The sequence below is a fragment of the Stegodyphus dumicola genome, chromosome 2, assembly GCF_044657685.1.
Source record: "Stegodyphus dumicola isolate Sdum_Otavi_A_Nest chromosome 2, ASM4465768v1".
Lineage (NCBI taxonomy): Eukaryota > Metazoa > Arthropoda > Arachnida > Araneae > Eresidae > Stegodyphus > Stegodyphus dumicola.
In genome coordinates this window covers 101,262,100-101,281,875 of record NC_140769.1, presented here as the reverse complement: position 1 = coordinate 101,281,875, position 19,776 = coordinate 101,262,100, and the positions used below count along the sequence as shown (strand labels likewise).

Sequence of the window (19,776 nt, the reverse complement as noted above, 5' to 3'; positions counted from 1 at the left end):
TTTAACTCATCAGTCACATCTTCAGATTGAAAAAGACAGGCACATAAATTTTGTTTCAGATTAAGAAATGGTCAAAGGCCACACAAAGCAAAATTAGGAAAATAAGATAAATATTTTGTCATGTTGACGTGCTTCTGTTTGAGAAATTTCACTGTCAATCTTTGCTGAATATGAGAGGAACATTATCATGGTGAAGCATGAGTCCCCTAATAATCACTTCTTGAAGAATTCGAAAAGATTTAGTTGCAACTGTCTTTTGTTCCTTTAACTTAATGGTTATGCCTAGTCCTGTACTTTTGTGGAAAATGCCATACATTACTTTTTTCATTGCCTCTACCTTTGTTCATAAGTGGTCATCTTCAAAGATCCATACTCTACTTTCTTGATGCATTGGAATGCAAAAAAAATGCATGTATGTTTCATTACCAGTTATTATTTTAGAAATAACGCAGTGTCCACCATCGTTAATTTCAGTCCCTTTACTAATTCTGACATTCTCCTTTTTTAATATCTTAATTTATAGGGAACTTAATAAGAAACTAATTTTTTCATATGCAATTTTTCATGACTAATATGATGTATAGCAATTTTTCATGACTAATCTTATGTATAGTACTTATCAAAGTTATTTGATAAGTACAACAATTATCATTTGTTAACATAGTATGGCCGATATGCTTTTGGCACTATTACTGACAAAAGACTTCTTGTATGTTCTTCATCCAAGAGAGAATTTTTATGTCTACAGAATTCTGTAAACCATCTGGATACAGTGGTATGAGACAGAGCTTTATTTCCATGTGCTAACTGTAGATGCTGAAGGCATTCTTCTTGATTTAGCTATGCTTTAAAATCCTAGAAAATTATTGTACAAAAATGTGCTCGCACCAGCTCCATTTCCTTTCTTTCAAAAGTTATTCTATGATAGATAAATTGCTGTTATTGCCACAAATTATCTTTTGCAGACATTAAAAAATTTAACTTTAATTATATAACAAATAATTGTTTTTAGCATATATTGTCTGTTTGTCTCAAAAATTTCAGAATTACCTCTGTATACGTAGGGTTACCAACTGTAACTGTGCTTATTATAAAAAGAGTAAGCATTGGCACACCAGCTCTGCTTATTATAAAAAGAGTAAGGATTCACACACTAACCATTTTATAAGAAAAATGTTTAGGTTATATCATAAACAAACAAATAAAAGATTTTAAATATTTCTTTCAAGAAATATTCAACCCACTTTAACCCCTTAACTGCTGTGAGCGTATGTATATGCCTTGCTCAACTGATGCGTTAACTGCCCCGGGCGTATATATATACACCCTTCCAAAATAAAATCATTTGCTTTGTGCTGGTACCCATAAAATTATTCGCAAAGCTTTGGAATGCAACACCACAATGACCTTGACAAAGTATGCGAAGGAGGATACTATTTCAGAGAAGTGTGGGGAGAAATTGGAGAGAGGGATGTGTCTAAAGCAGTGAAAGTAATGACTGTGTGGTATTGGCTGGTGTTGTTTGAGTAAAACGTATTTTTTATTATTCTGTGTCCTCCGTTTTTGTTTACTTTTTGTAGTAGGTTCCAGGAATAAAGAAAGATATAACGGATGTTTCAAACCCATTTATCTTTTGAATTATTTTTTGATGAACTGCTCGTGCTTCATATTGTTACTGAAACTAACCGTTTTGTAGATGAGTATAGGAACTAACACCTTGCAAACGAAAAATCAGGAACAAGATCGTGGCATTCAACCAGTTGAGAAGAAATATATGTTTTTTTAGGCGTACTGATTTCACAAGGTATAACATTGAAACCTGATATTACACTTTACTGGTCTAAAAATGAATTGATCGAAACTCCATTTTAGGGATCTTTTTTATTATAAAAGCATCATTTTTATTATACTTGCATCTTTTTATTATACTTTTACTCAAAACATTAAATTCTGTGCATTAATTTTTTTCTTTTATTCTTTATTTTGTGAAAGTAAACAGTTTTTAGAAAGTAAAACTTGCACTTATTTTCCCCCTAATGCTCGCATAATACGCGTGCCTGTGTGAAAAACCGTGGCACTGGGAAATGAATCGTTTACGTTTTCCGCAGCAGTTAAGGTGTTAAATCAATTGAAAGAGTTGAATATTCACCATTGTCTTCCATTTCTTGAATATTATTCAAATTTAGTGGCTGATCAAATAACAGAGAGTCATTAAGTTGCAGCCTTGTTTCATTTAAGTATGCAAAGCAGTGTTCAATATCCCTCCAAGAAGGTATCTTTTCCAGTAACATTCAATCATATTCAGTTATAAAATTCCCCATTCATAAATGTTTATAAAATGTTTCATAACTGAGCTTCTTGGATACTCTTCATTATTGTTATAAGGTATTTCTCTAACCTTCTTAGCAGGTCTTTGTGGTGTAATGGTCAGCACGCTCGGTGCATGTTCAAGAGGTCTGAGGTTCGAGTCCCAGCAAGGCCATTGCTCGTTTTTCACATCTCTAACTTTCAAAAATACCTAATGTCTCTGTAGTGGTGCCCGAACTAAAAAAAGTGGTGGATAATGATTCTCCACCACCAGGATTTGGTGACTAGGTCCCTTGATCCCCAGTCACCCTTTAAAAGGGGGAGTATATAAGGTATTTCTCCCACCTTCTTCACATGCCTTTGTGGCGTAATGGTCAGCACGCTCGGCATGTATTCAAGAGGTTCGAGTCCTGGCCAGGGCATTGCTAATTTTTCACATCTCTAACTTTCGAAAATTTAAACTTCAAAATAATTTCAAAAATTCTGTCTTGTTTTTAATTTTGTATTTTTGTTTCATAGTGCCTTCTGTTGATTATTCTATGCTTTTACATAGTTTCTACATTGTATAGAGAGCATTTATACAGTTTTAGAATGATTTCAGGGCCGTTTTATTAATGTTTAAAATGTAAAGAATATTTTTTTAATGTTTCATCTGATAGCCTCTTTTTGGAACTTTCTCTGGAAGTCTGCATTGTGATTTCCGTAGTAGAAGGGCTTTTCATAAATTTTCCTGTTGTATTGATTTCCATTCCTCTTCTACTATTTTCCAGAGTCATAGTGGGGTTGTGTTTGGAAAGAGCTCTTTCTAAAAAACCATCAGGGGACTTCACAAGAATATGTTGAAAAAGTGTATATACAATACCTGTATATTTCATTTTTTTTCCTAGGAATGCAGTGGTACTTTTCGAAGTATAACTTTTCGCTTTGTCTTTTCACTCTTTGAAAGTCATTGGAATAAGAAAGTGCAATTTTTTCTGTAAATATCCAACATAAAACTTTCTCTTGATAGTCCATTGAGTTGATTTTAGCATTTTGATTCCCCAATCTTCTTATTTTTACTTTCCCCATTTGTAAGAGAATCTTGCGACAGTCATAAACCCCTTTCTGAATATTTCTTTGCATTGATGGAACAAGCTCTGTATATAATTTTCTATAATAAACTGACTTTTTATTGTTGCAGTCATTTAGGTAAATCCATGTTTCACCAAGGGTTACAATGGTTCATCAAGGTCTCTGTTCATCTCCTTTTTAAATAGTTTTCATGCAGAGTTCTACAAACTGCTCTGCCTTGAGCCATATGTCTGAGCAAAAGTTGAACATTGATTTTTTAGCTTTTTTAAGTTGTAAACCTTTATGATTTTATATTTTATTTATTGTTGCTAGAGATATATTTAAAGACTTTGCAACTGATTTCTGCATTGATAAATTTTCTCTTGTTACTAATGATTTAACTTAAAATAAAATAATAAATATAAATTAAAAAGCATAATATTTCTGTTATTACTTCTACATAGAAAGAAGAATCTAAATGAATACCCAGAAGCATACCTTTTCTGGGTATTCATTTAGATTCTTCTTTCTATGTAGAAGTAATGACTGATGGTTTTTCCCCTTTCCAATTAATAATGAAACTTATTTTGCACATAGAAATTTTAACCCCATACATTTCACAATGTTTCTAAAGTATGAAATAAGAATATTTCTCTTTGGAAAGCATAAAAACATATCCAATTCACAGTTTGTTTACATGTGACGTTTTGAAAAAAAAATAAAGGGGAGAGGGGAGATGATATTTCTCAATTCAAATAATAAGCTGTTGCCAGAAATTTTTATTCCAAAACATTTTCTTTTCTGTCTTTTTTTATTATTATTATTTATTATTCTTTATTGAAATAGTTCTAAAATTATGTGAACACCGTCTGTATTTTTATGTTTTCTGTGCATAGATTGAGTTTCTCTTGAAATGCTTTCTAATTAGTTTATAAGATGTAGTGTATGTCTGCTTTCAGTTGTTTGGTAATCTTGTATTCAAGAGACTACAGCCCCCCCCCATCTATGTACCTTCAATTTTCCTCTCTGGAAATATTCACCTTCTTACGCTCTTTCAATCTAACTCATTTTCTAAATAACATATGGCCCTGCTGGGCCATATAAGTATATGGGTAATGTATGGATTTCATTGTGCTTTTGAAACTGATAAAATTTTATTCACAATTTATGCCAGTCTAAGGTAATTAAAAGGATTGAGCTTCTTTTAATTTTATGATAGTGTTTTGTGCTGCAAAACAAAATCATAAGTTAATTGTTGTGTTTAGTATCCGTAGTTAATTCAACTAAAAAAGTATCCACGGTTAATTCAAACCATTCATAAAGATAATTTTAACTCGGGGTACAATTTATTTGTTGAATGCAGAAGTTTGTTATGACATCAGCCACCTTTAGTTTTGTGACTCCTTCTTTTATAAAGGAACAGAATATGGTGAAATTTCTCATACAATAGCCAAATCATCTGTGTGTGGTCAGCGCCTGAATATATTTTATTTTCTGTTAAGTTTATAAACATTTAGCTTTTAATTTTATTTCTTATTGCTATATTTATGCCATATATTACTCAATATAAAATAATAATCTGAAAATATTTTGTTATCATTGTGAAGTATACTTCTAAAACTTCATACTAAGCATTTTATTCTGAGAAAAATCAAGTATCTTCTATTTTAATTAAATATGAATTAAAAAGTATTCTTATTCCCATTCATTTTAGTTTCTGTCTTAATACTGTAATTTCTTGATGCAATTTTTTTTTTTTTTTTTGTTTTGTTTTGTTTTGTTGTTGTTGTTGTTGTTGTAATTTGCAAGAAATGTTTTGCTTTATTCTTATAAAGTAAATTGATGAGTCATTTTAAATTTCATTTTAGATAGCCTTCTTGTTCTTACCTGCTTCATACCATGGTACTTGTGCTCTTTGTATAAGAGTTATAACTATCATACTTCTAAGTCCAGTTTTATCATTTTGTTTTTATCATGTGATAATTGAACATGGGATCTCGAGCATAATATTTCTGTTTTATCCGTAAGTAACTTATTTTACACACATTTATGTGATATTGTGAAGTAGAGTGTAAAATGTGTGTGTGCATGCAGAATTTTTTTTTTCCCCAATTTACTGACATAATAATATAGTTAATTTCCAATTTAGTAGGCTGTGCCTAAAAAAATTAACTTTGTTTATTGCATAAAGGTGGGAATGTTAACACAAGTATAAAATAAATTAGCACAAAAGCAAACTGGCTATGGAAAATGCGATAATAGCAGTATTAATAAATGATGTCTCAGTGTAATCAGCAATATATAAGCATCATCCATTAGAAGTAAACTGATCAGTCATAAAATTAAATCAAATGTACAGCCATTAGTCTTTTATTATGGTACTTATAACTGAGGTTCTTCATTTCTAGTCTTCCACTATTTAAACTAAACTCAGTGGTGCAACAGCTCTAGAGGGCCACGGCTTGCAGTGCCCCAAAATCCTCTTTACATGACCTTTTGCCCCAGAGTGCATTAGCATATGCCCTGGACAAGTGGTCAGCTTGTCACAGGACCCCTGGTGTTTAATCCCCAAGTGAACTTGGTACTCATTTTATTGACCCATTCAAGGGATGAAAGGCTGAGACACCCTTGCCCAGCCCAGGGATCGAAACCCAGACCTGTGGTGCAGCTGGGCAATGCGCCAGCCACTTCAACACCGGGCAGTCTCCAACTATTTTGAATTCTTAGAGGTACATCTTGCATGGCTTGTGTAATGCTACGACATAGTTATTTCGGAAACTAAACTCTGAGATCTGAAACTATTCTAACCTAAGCCAAAACCTTTTTTTAACAGACTGCCATATTGAATAAATGCATACTTTTAGCTTAAACTTCTGTGCTGCTTGGATGTTTCACTGCCCTTTCTTTCTATCGCCATATCAAAAATGTAATTGTTCTGGAAATAGGCACAAGTAATTGGCCAAGTTGTTTGTGGCTGCAACATAATTACTGAAAATAGCTGCCAGTTTCATATTCATTACAGATAAGCATTCTATGCAATCAGGAATTCTTCCTGTTCAGTAGGCCACCTACGTTCTACACAATCAACATTTGCTGCTACTTTCTCTTATTTAGCAATGAATTGACTAGACGTCATAAGTGTGAGTGTAAAATTTCCCCAATGGAAAATTTATTCAACTGCCTTTCATATATTTAGAAGTGATAGAAATTGCCATTGTTCTGCTGTGGTGTTTTACAAGTGCTTCAAAAAATATTTGCAGAATGAAGGTAATCTCCTGATAAATCCAAAAGGTCGAATGTGAAAAGGAATATTGAATTTGCTTCAGCCATCCCTACAATATTATAAACAATACAAAAAGAAAAAAAATCTTTATAAATCAGTAGTGATTTAATGCTTAAGAGATCCAGCATTACACCAGGTTTAAGGTTGTCGATCTGAATTTGTGCTTGCAAGCATGTGTGACAGAAAATTATTATTTGCGTTTCCAGTTTTCCTAACAACATTTCGTAATTCGAAAGCTCAAAATTGTTATCTTTGTGTGAACTAAGTTTAATTTTCCAATGAGCCAAAATTATTAAATGCGCTGCGGACTCCAAAGTTTGCTTAAAGTTTCTGCAATTTGATGGTGCTGTTTTGCAAAAGTATGAAATTATTGTTCATTAAATTTTTTATAATTGTGCATGATAAAATTATTAACGTAATTTGTGACATACAGACAAAGTAATGAATGAAGTACATACATAGACGAACATAACAAATTTTAAGATATTTAAAGTATTTTTAGGGAAGCATATTAAATAATACAATTTTTTGAATTTATGCTGAAAATTTTAGTTTGTTGATAAGAATTTTATGTGAATGGAATAATTTTAAAATATTAGTGTAGAATATGATAAACAAATAGTGTGTTTGATTATTACTATAGAAAATATATGTTTTGATATAAAATAGTATAATAACATATAAAAATATGAGTAATTTAAGAAACTGGTTAATTATCATAAGTAGTATGTGATCTTGAAGCACTCAAGAACTTTACAAATTTATCTTCAAACCTGAACTCTAAATTTAATTCACAGATTATGTAATATTTTAGATATTGTTTTTAATATGTTTTTAGATTTCTAAATTAATCTTGAAGCAAATCATTTGTTTAATCAATAGAATTGTGAATATTATACAAAATTTTTCTTCTCTGCTATCACTAATGCTTTTTCCTCAAAAGGCTTCTTTATCACTAAGCCTTTTTCTTCTTGAAGAAAGGCTATGTAAAATTTTAAAAAAATAATAAATAAATAAACTTAACTTTAGATGAATTTTACTTTAAATTAGATCTTAATTCTCTTAATTCCTTGTTTTTTAATTTGAGAAATTCATATCTGAAAATCAATTCTGTAACCATCTGCATTGCGCATAGTTCCTCGGCCAATCAGATTAAAGCAAAACTTCTAATATAAATAGCTACTAACTGCATAGTTTCTCTCTTTTTTCTTGTCATCGCTTTCCTACTGACAATGTGTCGCTTAACCTCTACTAGTTATTCTCCATTATTTGAGATGTAAAGGCTTGTCTAAAATTGTGGGGCGCATTTAGCATCCTTAGTCTTTTACCAGTTATTAAGATATGTGCTAAGCAATTCATCATCCAAAAATAAATTATGTTTAACTATCAAGCTGGTCTTCTAAAATTCCATCTGGTCATCTGCTACACCACAATTTCCAGTCACCTGTGCAGTAGTTTTTTTTTTTTTTTTTTTTCCATGACTAAAAGTGAATTCTTTTATAATCCACCGAAATAACAATATACATATATATATTTATATATATGTATGTAAGATAAAATTATATGAATCAGAATTATAATATAACTATAAACATTAATTCTTCCTCTTTATTCTAAAATCGTAATAACTTCTCTGCATTGCGTCATTTCTAGATCACTCTATGGCCCACGCAGCTCTGATGACATAATAATTGGGAACTGAAACCGCCATTGTAAACCAAAACTTTTCTCTTCGCGTGCTTCCATCTTTCATAACTACGCACTTCAGCTTTTGCTCTCTACTGTGCTAAGATGTAATTTCGCTGGCGTGCTTTCTATCTCAACAATATCAAAAATGTAAATCTTCTGTGGAAAGGCACGACTAGAGTGCGAAGTGATTGTGGCCACAAATATCAGTTGCAAATAAAAATGGAATTAAAACTGCCTCGACTGCCAAGTTTTATCAAAATTCGTCTTCAATATCTAATCACGCATCGACACTGCTCCGTCTTTTGATTTGCTCTTATTATGACAATTAGCCGGTAGGATAGTTTCCTACAGCCTGAAGCCTCAATGGAAAAATTCAGTTCTGCTCTTCAAATCATCGTTTTGTGATAAATCCAAGATAATGTGAAAGAAGTGAATCATCAAGTTTGTTTTTTCAGTGTTTAAAAAATAACAGATCATTCTTCTGCTGTGGTGTTTTGCAAGTGCTTCAAAAAAATAATCACGCGTAGTGTTTACAGATTGAAAGTAATCTCTCGATAAATTGAGAAGTTCGAATGCCTAGTGAAAAGGAATCATCAGTGAATTACCGTTTAGGAATTAAGCATTACAGCGGGTTCAAGGTCGATCTGAGTTAGTGTTTGCAAGTATGTGCGACAGAAAATTATTTGCACTTCCGCTTTTTCAACAGCTCAAAAATTATTACATTCATGTGAATCTAGCTCAGGAACTAAATTATTTAATGTGCTACGGATTCTATAGTTTTCATTTCAACTTTGGTTAAAATTTCTGCAATTTGTTTTGAAAAAATCTGAAATTCTTGTTCATTAATTTCTCTATTTTTTCATAATTATGTGTGAGCAAATTAAGTAACGAATTTTAAGCTATTTAAATTATTCATAGGGAAGGATATTAAGATAAGTTTTTATGTTTTTGAAATTTTGTTGAGAATTTTGAATGTGAATTTTATAATTATTCGAAAAATAAAGTAGATGTTAAAAATAAGTGAAATTAGTACAGATAAGTAATATGAAATTATGGTAAATGCATGTTAAGATTTATGGGTTATTGTGTGTTAAGTATAGTATGATGAGTGTGTACTGGTTCCTTCAACAGAGGCCTGTAATTACCTCTGTACAGTTGTTCCCTTCTCCCTCTTCAAGTAAGATAATGTTGGAGGCTCTCTTTTTATGAGTGTGTAATTTTTTATATTATTATTATTATTATATTTTTTTTATTATGGAATGCATTAGTGCAGTTCTCAAATGCCAGTTACCTTATGCAAGGAATGGAGGTATATGCAAGGAATGGAGGTGAATGCCTAGTACCTTTTCAAGTACTAGGCACCCTGGGCCACCAGTGCAGAGAACACACTGGTTAGCTCAAGAGGATAGCCCTATTGAAGGATACGTTTGTTTAAAAGCATTGCGAGGCCTTCCAAATTGTAAAATTAGAAATTGTAAATGAAAGATAATAATGGTGAAACCATCCTATTATTATATGGTAATAAAACATAATTTATCAATATGAAAATTAATATCATAAATATTTATGTGCATTTAATTATAAGTAATGATTATGTAAAAGTTTATTTTGTGATATTCTGTGATAACAAGAACCTTCCCTGAATAATTGGGATTATGTGAACTCTCAAACAAAAAGACTTTTGGACTGAAATGCTGAAAAATTCAATAGGACTCTAAAAATTAAAAATTTATTTAAATTTTTTTTTTTTTTTTTTACATTTGCTAGTGTTTTAACTCTTTCTCTTTAAAAAGGCTTCTCTGTCGCTACGCCTTTTTCTTTTTGAAGGGGGGGAATATGTAAGATAAAATTATATGAATCATAATTATAATATAAGTATAAACATTAATTCTTCCTCTTTATTCTAAAATCATAATAACTTCTCTGCATTGCATCATTTCTAGATCACTCTATGGCCCGCGCAGCTCTGATGACGTAATAATTGGGAATTGAAACCGCCATTGTAAACCAAAACTTTTCTCTTCGCGTGCTTCCATCTTTCATAACTACGCACTTCAGCTTTTGCTCTCTACTGTGCTAAGATGTAATTTCGCTGGCTTGCTTTCTATCTCAACAATATCAAAAATGTAAATCTTCTGTGGAAAGGCACGACTAAAGTGCGAAGTGATTGTGGCCACAAATATCAGTTGCAAATAAAAATGGAATTAAAACTGCCTCGACTGCCAAGTTTTATCGAAATTAGTCTTCAATGTGAAACTAATCACGAATCGACACTGCTCTGTCTTTTGATTTGCTCTAATTATGACATATATATATGTGTATTCATTGCATGCACACTTCAATTGTAATTTGGTATTTATCCCGAAAGCCTTTTTTTTTTTTATTACGAAGCTCTCATAATTTCAGTCTATGCATAATTTCAGTCAAAGTCAGCAAAAGGTCCTTAATTTTACTCATTGGACATTTCTGAGACATTTTTTGCCATTTTGAGTGTATGCAGAGTCGTTAGGTTTTTTTGAAGCAAAAAAAAAAGAAAAATGAGCAATGCTCTTGCTGGGACCTGGACCTCTCGAAAACACACCAATTGCGCTACTATTACACAATGAAGGCATGCTGGAAGGAGGAAGAAAATACCTGAAAGTGAATAACCATTTTGGAGAAATACTTTTTGGTGATTCATTGACAGTTACGAATTTTATGGGTTATTGTTTGAATTCATTCCTACTTATAATATAAATGGTGCAGTACTCAAGCTTCTGGACAAGAAGTGAAACAAGCATTTCAAAATTATTTTTTTTTTTTTTTTTTTTTTTTTTTTTTTTTCAAATGAAGAGTTTATAAAATAATGCATCTTTTAAACAACTTTTACTTCCCATTTTAGCAATTTGAAAATATTTTGAGTCTGAAAAATAAACAAGATAATAAATTCTTCAAAACACAGCTTCTAAAACACTTCTTAGCAAAAGCAAAAAAAGTACTGTAATTATTTTTAAATTAATATCGTTTGTCTTGCCATATATTTTTTCATTGTAAGAATTTTTTTCCCTATGGCTCAGAATATTCAAATTTGTATTAGTTTCCTTGTAAAATTCACTTTATACTTTTCTTCTCTGTGCCCCCTTTTTACTTCTTTGTACAAAGTAAAAAAGAAAATTGTAATCGCGAAAAGTTTCATGCAGCATATTTCAATGAAAATATCCATTTTGACCGCTATTGAATGCAATTTAATGATGTGTTTGCGTGACATTTGTACGTAAGGACAGAATAAAAGACTCTTTTCCTCAAAAAAAATTATAAAACTGCTTTAAAATGAATTCTGAAGAGAATTTTTCGTGGCATCTGTACATAAACTTAAAAACAAGTAGCTTCAGAATGTTGAAATTTTGTATATAGGACTGCTATAACATGTAGATGTGAATCTCGTATTTTGGTTGCAATCGGCCACACGTAATGTATGTAATATATATATCCGCTCTGCTACCCGGCTCAATCATCTCAATTTCTTTACTCTTATATGTTTGTAAATTGTGCATTTTTTGCTTTAAAAATGATTGAATTATGTTATTCTTATCATCCGGTTAAGATTTTAATGCCTTTAGTAAATCTGCATACAATATTTGTAGAATTATCAACAATTTAACCCATTCAGGACCAGCTCTGCATATACGCGACACAACGATTCCAATCCAGCCCAGTGTCCTGTATACGCGACGCAAGGATTCTACTCCTACTAGCACAGCGTCATGTATACGTGACATTAAAATGGACGGATTTATTTGAATTTTTTAAAGCCAGTAAATGGAGCTAAGTGGTAATTGTTTTCACATGGCTTGATTCATACGGCATTTGATCTTCATGTACTGGCAATTAGCTTCTGGTTTTGATTTATTGGAATAAACAAACTGGAAATCACTTCTCTTTATAAATGTGCCTGTGAATTAAAGGGTAACAGGCATTTTTGTTTATCTCGTTAGGATTTCCTTTTTTTTTTTTTTTTTTTTTTCCCTTTAATTAGTAGATTTGAAACTTAACATAAGCTTTCTTGGTTAATTAAAAAGTAACATTACAACATAATTACAGATGGGAAAAGGCTATCACCTTTCTTGACCATAATGCGTCTTGCTCGCATTTCTCGGGAAAGAGCCAGCGTTTTTGTTTTTCTTACTCGATTTTATAGGTCATTATATATAATGCCTTTACAGGTCATTATATATAATGACATAGGCATTATATTTTGGTATGTAATTTACAGTACAAAGTGTTGTGTAGCGAATTTAATTTAATTAAGTGATTCATAAAAATCAAAATTTTAATTTTTAATTATTCAAAATTTGAGCTACGCAAGTTTGGTTATATTCTTTCTTGGCTTATTAATTCTAGTGTAATATATTTTGGCTTTCCGAGTTTACGCGAACTGCGTCTTCAATCTTGTACACGCAAACAATGGATAGGTGAATTTTTTCACGTAATAAACTCAGTTTTTCATGTCAAAAATTAATTTGATTTCTTAGTATTTAATATCATTAGTTAAAAATTAGCTCTTTAATTTGACATAACTTTCGTTTTTCTAACTTTAATTGCATTTCAGTTATGAGCTTTAATTAGTAGATTTTTCTTCGTTTGCTTGTGATTTCGTTAAAGGGGGATGAAATGCCCTCTTTCCGGTTGAAAAGTCACTTTTTGTGAGTTTCAGCATTCTTTCGTTGGGACTGCTTGCAGGGTTGTTGAAAATCCTAATTTCCCCCTTCCACAGGTGGGGTTATTTTGGCGAGGGTTTGGCGACATAGAATTTCCATTAGGGTTTCAAAGTAATGGATTTGGCGAGTTTGCTAACATGAGGGAATGCTGTTGTTGCAACTATTTTAACTTTTGGCTAAGAGTGGGTTGTGCCAACTTGGCAGTCCAGCGTCCTCCCTTTTAACGGGTTGTTTTGGGGGACGAGCACACTTTTTGACACATCTTCTGCTTTTTTTTAATTCCTTTCTGATGCTGTACGCGACGGCAGCAGATTATTCCGAGGAAATGATATTCTTACCCGATAGAGTTACGGGCCTCGTGCCTCTGCGCCTTGAGCGCGGGCCCTGGTTTACGGGTATCTTTGTCTCCACCTAATTCTTCGTTGCATCATTTTTTTTTTTTTTTGGTGTATGTGTTGGTGTATTTACATTTATGTTCTCAAGAAATATAATGCTGAAAATCGTCGTCTAGAAAGATGTCTCTACCTAGTTCTCTACCATAGAAATGCTTCATTAGCTTCTTGCTTCCTCCGACAGTAAGTTTTTATTTGGTTGGTCAACACCCGCTGCTTCTATGAACTTAGAAGTCGGACTCACCATTTCCACCGACGGATTCCTGAGCTGAAATTTTTGTCCTTGCTGACAGCTGTCGTCTCCAAGTCCTGGACTGTATTTCAACCATCCTGCAATTATGGGAACTTCCTTGTTCATCCTGTATCAAATAGAAAACCTCCTCGGCTCCCGTGTTAACCTCCATATAATCGACGAACACCTTTCCTGCAACTTGCTGCCGCCTTTACTCCTGAGCTTCAAGGGACAATTTTTTTTTTTTTTTTCATATGGTTTGATTTTGCCTGCTACTCAGCAACTGCTTGCCGGTTGACCAGATAAGTTTTCTTTTTTATGTTTTCTTTCCCGGTTAGATAAATGATATAGAATTCTGCAGTTAAATGATTCAATTAATTGATGTGTTGAGCGTTAATTTTTTTTTTTTTTTTTTTTTTTTTTTTTGTAGTTGACCAAGTTAACCTAACTCTATAGAAATCATTTTGTGTGTCGATTAAGTAAAGTATTAAATTGGCTAAGGATTTAATTTTTTTTTATTATTGTAACTTAACTTAATTGTAAAAGAAAAATAAGTTCTTCATGAAATTATGTAATTCAACTTTGGAGTGCCTGCTTGGTGAGGATTAATGTGTAATATCTTTGTTTGAGCCTCTCTGCTACTCTCAGGGATTAACTGTTGGTAGCATCGTAATAGCGTAAATACTTAACATTTATCCGATTAAACTATACTTTAAGAAAAAAAAAAGGAGTAAATAGGAAATTATTATGTGCAATAGCAGTATCATAACTGATGTGATTGAGTGAAGTAGTACGCAATATATTTTTGTATTGATTATTCTGTGTGAAGTATTTAATTTTTTTTTTTTTTTTTTTTGGAAAGTGTAACTTGTTAAATTATTTTTTTTTAATTTTCCCCCCCCTCCCCGGGGAGGGTATTGTTCTTAAATTTATAGTATAATTTTTCTTTTGGTATGTTTTACCTGTTGTTGCAATATTAAATTTAATAATAACTACAAGGATGTTATACATAAAAAGAAAAGTAATTACTCAGAAATGTTGGATGTGTGAAACAATGGTACAACTTCTGTTGAATATATTTAAATTTTTTAACTAATGGATATATCAGTCAATTGCTTTAATAGTTAAATAAATAAGTTTTTCTAGATCATTCAATGGTTAAATTTATTTTGTGTGTTCATGATTTTTACCAGTCTTTTTACTCAAATGGATTTTAAGGGTTAATCCGGAATAAACACAACGCAAATATTTTCAACTTTATTGTTACTAGTATTTTTCTGTGGTAAGAGTATTTCTGGTGTTATGGTCAATTAGTAGGGTACCTTTTGGTAACTTAGGAAAATTTAAAGGGTAAATTCAAAAACACCGTAACATTTTTGGTGCCGTGACCCTTCGAACCAAACTTAGCACTTTACAATTTTTGTTGTGCTGTGTTTTTTGCACCATTTTTGGCTTGCTCTTATAGTTGAACTTAATTTTGACTTGAGACTGGTGATTGTCATGTGTACTATTGCATATTTATGTGAAAGTTTTCTTCCACATGTCTAGGCTTTTTACTGAAACCCTACTCATTAGTTAGTTACAGTGACAGGCCTATACAGTGGTCGTATTACTGTGCTTATTTTATACTTATTGTTTGAGGTTGCATACCAGATATGTACTACTGATACACATTTGGACTTTGAAACTATTTTATCCAAACACAAACATTTTCACGCAGTACCTGTTTACTTAAGTATTTTCTTTTTGTGCAAAATTTTGTATTGCATTTTTACATATTGATTTTGAGGATTAGTGTTTCACTATTTTTGCAACTGTATGTTTGCAACATAAGGTTAAAAGGCACGCGTGTTAATCACACATTGGGATATATCCCTACTCTTTGTGCTGGCAATTGCTGATTGCAGTTTAAAATGCCAAAGAAAGTGTCATAACGAGCAGCCAGAGCGGCTAGTAATAGTGCAATAGACTGGGAGGAGAGTCAAGAAGTAATGGCTCTATCAGTTTTTGGTTCTGATCCTCTGGATTCTGTTCCTCTGTTCTCAGGTGCAGACAAGGGAATTAGTCTGAATGACTTCTTAGATAGGATTGATCTCATTGCCACTCGTGGGTTTTGACAGATGACGACAAGTTAACAGTGATCAGAGTCAAGGTGGCAGGTGAGGCTGCTGAATTAATTAGGAATAATCCTAGGTTAAAGAAAGAAGCCAGTCTTGACTATGTCGTGAAAGCATTGAAAGAGAGGTTCATTTCAGTACACAATTTGCACTCTAACATCCGTACTCTTATTCAGGCTTTTCAGAAACCACACGAGTCAGTGCGACAATTTGCAGCACGTATAGAGGCTCTTTCGTACAAAACTGTACCAGTGGAAAGAAGCAGTGACCCTGCAGCAGAAGCACAGAGGCAGGATTTACTTCTGTCAGTGTTTATCGAAGGATTGCAGTTGCATTTGCGACGCTTGTTGCTGCCACAGAATCACAAAACTTTTGCATCTGCTAAACAGCATGCAATTATTGAGGAAGACATGTGGGCTAAGAGCCATGCTAGTAGTGATTTTGCAACAGCTGAGGTTAGAGCAGTGAATGCTGCTAAGCCAGCAGTCGAGAAGTCAGTTACAGCACCATCAGTAACCAACTCAGAGCTCACTACAGGTATTAAGATGCAGCAGGAAAATATAGCTCAGCTTACAAAAATGATGGGCTCTCTCCAAACGCAGGTGCAGAGTTTAATATCACAAGGTACTCGTTCAAGACCCATACAGCCTCGTTGTTACAGATGCAACAGAATAGGGCATGTTAGCAGGGACTGCTATGCGAATATTGTGCCTAATCAGCACTCTAGACAGGGTCAACAGAGATTTAGAAATAACCAAACAGCCAGGAGACATCCTAATAACACCACACCAGCTGTTTCAGGTACTCCAAATACCACAAGTGTGGCTACAAATGCTTTGAATCCCCAAGCACCAAGTTTTAATTTAAATTCAGGGTGGGGAGAAACCAGTCTCCGTTTCGACCCTTTTGGAGGTGCCATCGATTTTTACAGTATCCACTAGTGAGGCGTCTTTGCCTATTGTTGAGGGATCTATTTTGGGGAATAAAGTAAAGTTTTTATTGGACTCAGGGGCAACTGTAAGTTCGGGACTTCAGTGATTCCGGATTAGAGGTTTTTCCAGATTATCTGGATTTAAATCTGGTAAGATAGCATGCAGAAATTTTACAATTAAAAATATGAAACTGTAATTTATGATATAAAGAGCAATTATGATCTAAAATATATCAAATTTTACAAAAAAAAAGCTTAATATTTATTTGTTTACTTTATTAAACATTTCTTTCAACGCACACATGCATAAAATTTGGGGCTTTGAGGTCCGGATTATAGATCATTCCAGATAATGGACGTCCAGATTACAGACTTTTGTACTATATTTGTTTTACATATGTAATTATATATAATGTATATACTGACGTCATCAGTAACAGATATCCCGCCAGTGGGGCTCTTTCCTTGATCACTTTCCGGTCATCTTGGACGCTGTTTCTGATTTAGAAAAACAGGAAGTTTTCTTATATAAACCTGATGTCACACAGTGTTTGAGGATGAAATATTTATGTGTGTCTTTTGAAGAAGTTTTGGACATGTGTTGGGGTTATATTCAGTTTCATTCTGTTAGCCATGGCTAAGAGACCAACTTAAAAACTTAAAATTTTGTCCAAAATTACCAGGCACTCAACCTTTCCGTCTAACTGGAAGACAGTTTCCGAAAATTTACGTTGACAGAAAAGGTAATAAAGATAAGAGAAGATGTGTCGCGTGCTAAAACCAAGGAAAAGCGAAAGCAAACGATGTACAGTCAAAAGTCTTTAATCCGGACGTCCATAATCCAGAATGATCTATTATCCGGACCTCGAAGCTACAAACTTTCTGCGCATGCGTCAATGCATATGCAGAAAGCGTGTAATCCGGATGCGGATCTTTCAGGGCGTAATACCTTTATGCAAGCGCATATGCGTTTACGCATGCACATAATACGTTTACGCATGCGCGTTTAATGTATAACAGACGGTATAAGCTAAGCTAAAATTGTCTAATTATCTATTTCAGTTAATGTTGCAGATTGCGTTGTTCCTTAATCTTGGAATTGGATCCGTCTTATTATTTTTTGCAGACTGTTAGAGCAATTTTATAAAAGTAAGCTTGAACTTTCGATTATGTCAAAAAGAATTTCTGATTCTAGAGCTGCCAAAGGATCTACAAAGCGAAAGCATGTTTCGATGTCCATCAAACAAAAAGTGGAATTGCTGCAAAAAATGAATAAAGGCATATCCTTTATTTCTCTAACCATTCCGAAATTTGTTTCTCAATTTCCCGCTGCTCTGCCGGAGGGGGGGGGGGGATGTCGAGGTGCGCAATGAACTGGAAGTTGATCTGTTAGCACTATCCTTATCTTCAGGGTAGATGTTTTTATTTTATTTGGCTTATAATTCCTTTCTAAATGTAGTATTTCATCACGATGTACTCCGTCTTTGATATGATTTAAATCAAATTCCTCGTCATTATAAATATCACGAATACACATCAAATAGTTTTCTGGTTGCAATTTTCTAATTTCGACTATGCGTAATGTATGCTTTACGCATGCATGCGTTGAAAGAAATGTTTCATAAAGTAAACGAATAAATATCAAGCTTTTTTTTAAAATTTTGATACCCTTTAGATCATAATTGCTCATTATTTCATAAATTACGGTTTCATATTTTTAATTTTATAATTTCTGCATGCCATATTACCAGATTTAAACTGATGATCTATAATCTGGAAAAACCGATAATCTGGAATCGCCGAAGTGCCAACGAGTCCGGATTAAAGACTTCTGACTGTATTTTTGAATGCGAAATATGCAATGCAGGACTGTGTGTTGATCTGTATTTTGAATAATTTCACACACAGAAGAATTTTTAAATTAGTATTTGTAAATTTTTTCATGTTTATAGTATTTATTTCTGTGTGTATAGTTATGACTTAAGTATTTTGCCTGTTTATTTCTATTAATGTGATATTCTTTATATTAATACACATTAAAGACAAGTACATTAAATATGCAACTTCAAAAAGTGAAGTCATAATATCAAAATGCTGATTTTATACCTTTTTTTTTTTTTTTTTTTTTTTTTTTTTTTTTTTTTTTTTTTGTTAAATTAGTTTTAACTGCTGGAAATGCATGGGCCGGTGGCGACAGTCCATTTCAGTGGGTCCGGTCCCGTGACTGCGCTTCGTTCTCCCAGCACTGGTCCTTAAGACTGCGTTCAGACGGTGGCATAAAGGGCATAGAGGCATAGTCATAAGGGCATAAAATACGGGAATTCCTTTCACACTTGCGAGAACAGGGTGTAAGCCATGGACAATGACAGAAGCTAAATTTGCACATGCGTGGATGTGTTTACAACTTTACCGCGCTGTTCTTCTGCTCAATTGATTCCCCGTGTTCGCTCTACTTGTTTTGTAACAGCGCAATCTTCTGTAAAACACTGCTTCATTTTAGCTTTGCTCTGATTGGTCGACACTTATCCCAAACTCGGCGTAAAGTTGAAAACTTTGAATCCTATGCCACGAGCCTTCAACCAGATTTTGTGACATAGCATAGACTGGTTGCCTTGGCAACGTAGCTCATCTTTAACCACTAATGCCCTTTACGCCCCCATCTGAATGCAGCTTAAGTGGTTAAAAGCTGTTTAAGTGCATTTAAGCCTGATTTTTAAATAACATGGCAGACATGTTTGTTTACATTTAAAACAGCAGAATGGTAGATTTATTGCCAATCTAGAGAGACTAAATTTCGCAACAACAAAGATAACGCCTTCATTTATTATTGTGAATTAAATCATGCTTAATCTATGCTAATGCTGTTCTAGATTTAGTATTTGAATAGAAGATGTGGCAGTGATTAGATAATTCTTCAAATGATATAAATTTTAGGCATTCTGAGTTGTAATATGAACGAAATATAACGCTGTTAAGTGAACCCAGCGCCAGAATGTCTCTATAGTAAATAAATATAGTGAATTTTAAAGAGTGCATTTATTCTGTTGTAGTTTTTGCGCTATCGATGAGGTAGATTTA

At 33.1% G+C, this 19,776-nt stretch overlaps 1 protein-coding gene across 1 annotated transcript in view; it reads left to right on the top strand.

Moving 5' to 3' along the window:
• Window positions 1–19,776, top strand: part of LOC118202583 (transmembrane protein 39A) — a 99,122-nt gene that overhangs the window by 60,452 nt on the left and 18,894 nt on the right. The window contains exon 4 of the mRNA XM_085810966.1: window positions 5,226–5,380. Coding sequence (XP_085667092.1) covers window positions 5,226–5,380 — 155 coding nt within the window. The remainder of the gene's footprint in view (window positions 1–5,225; window positions 5,381–19,776) is intronic.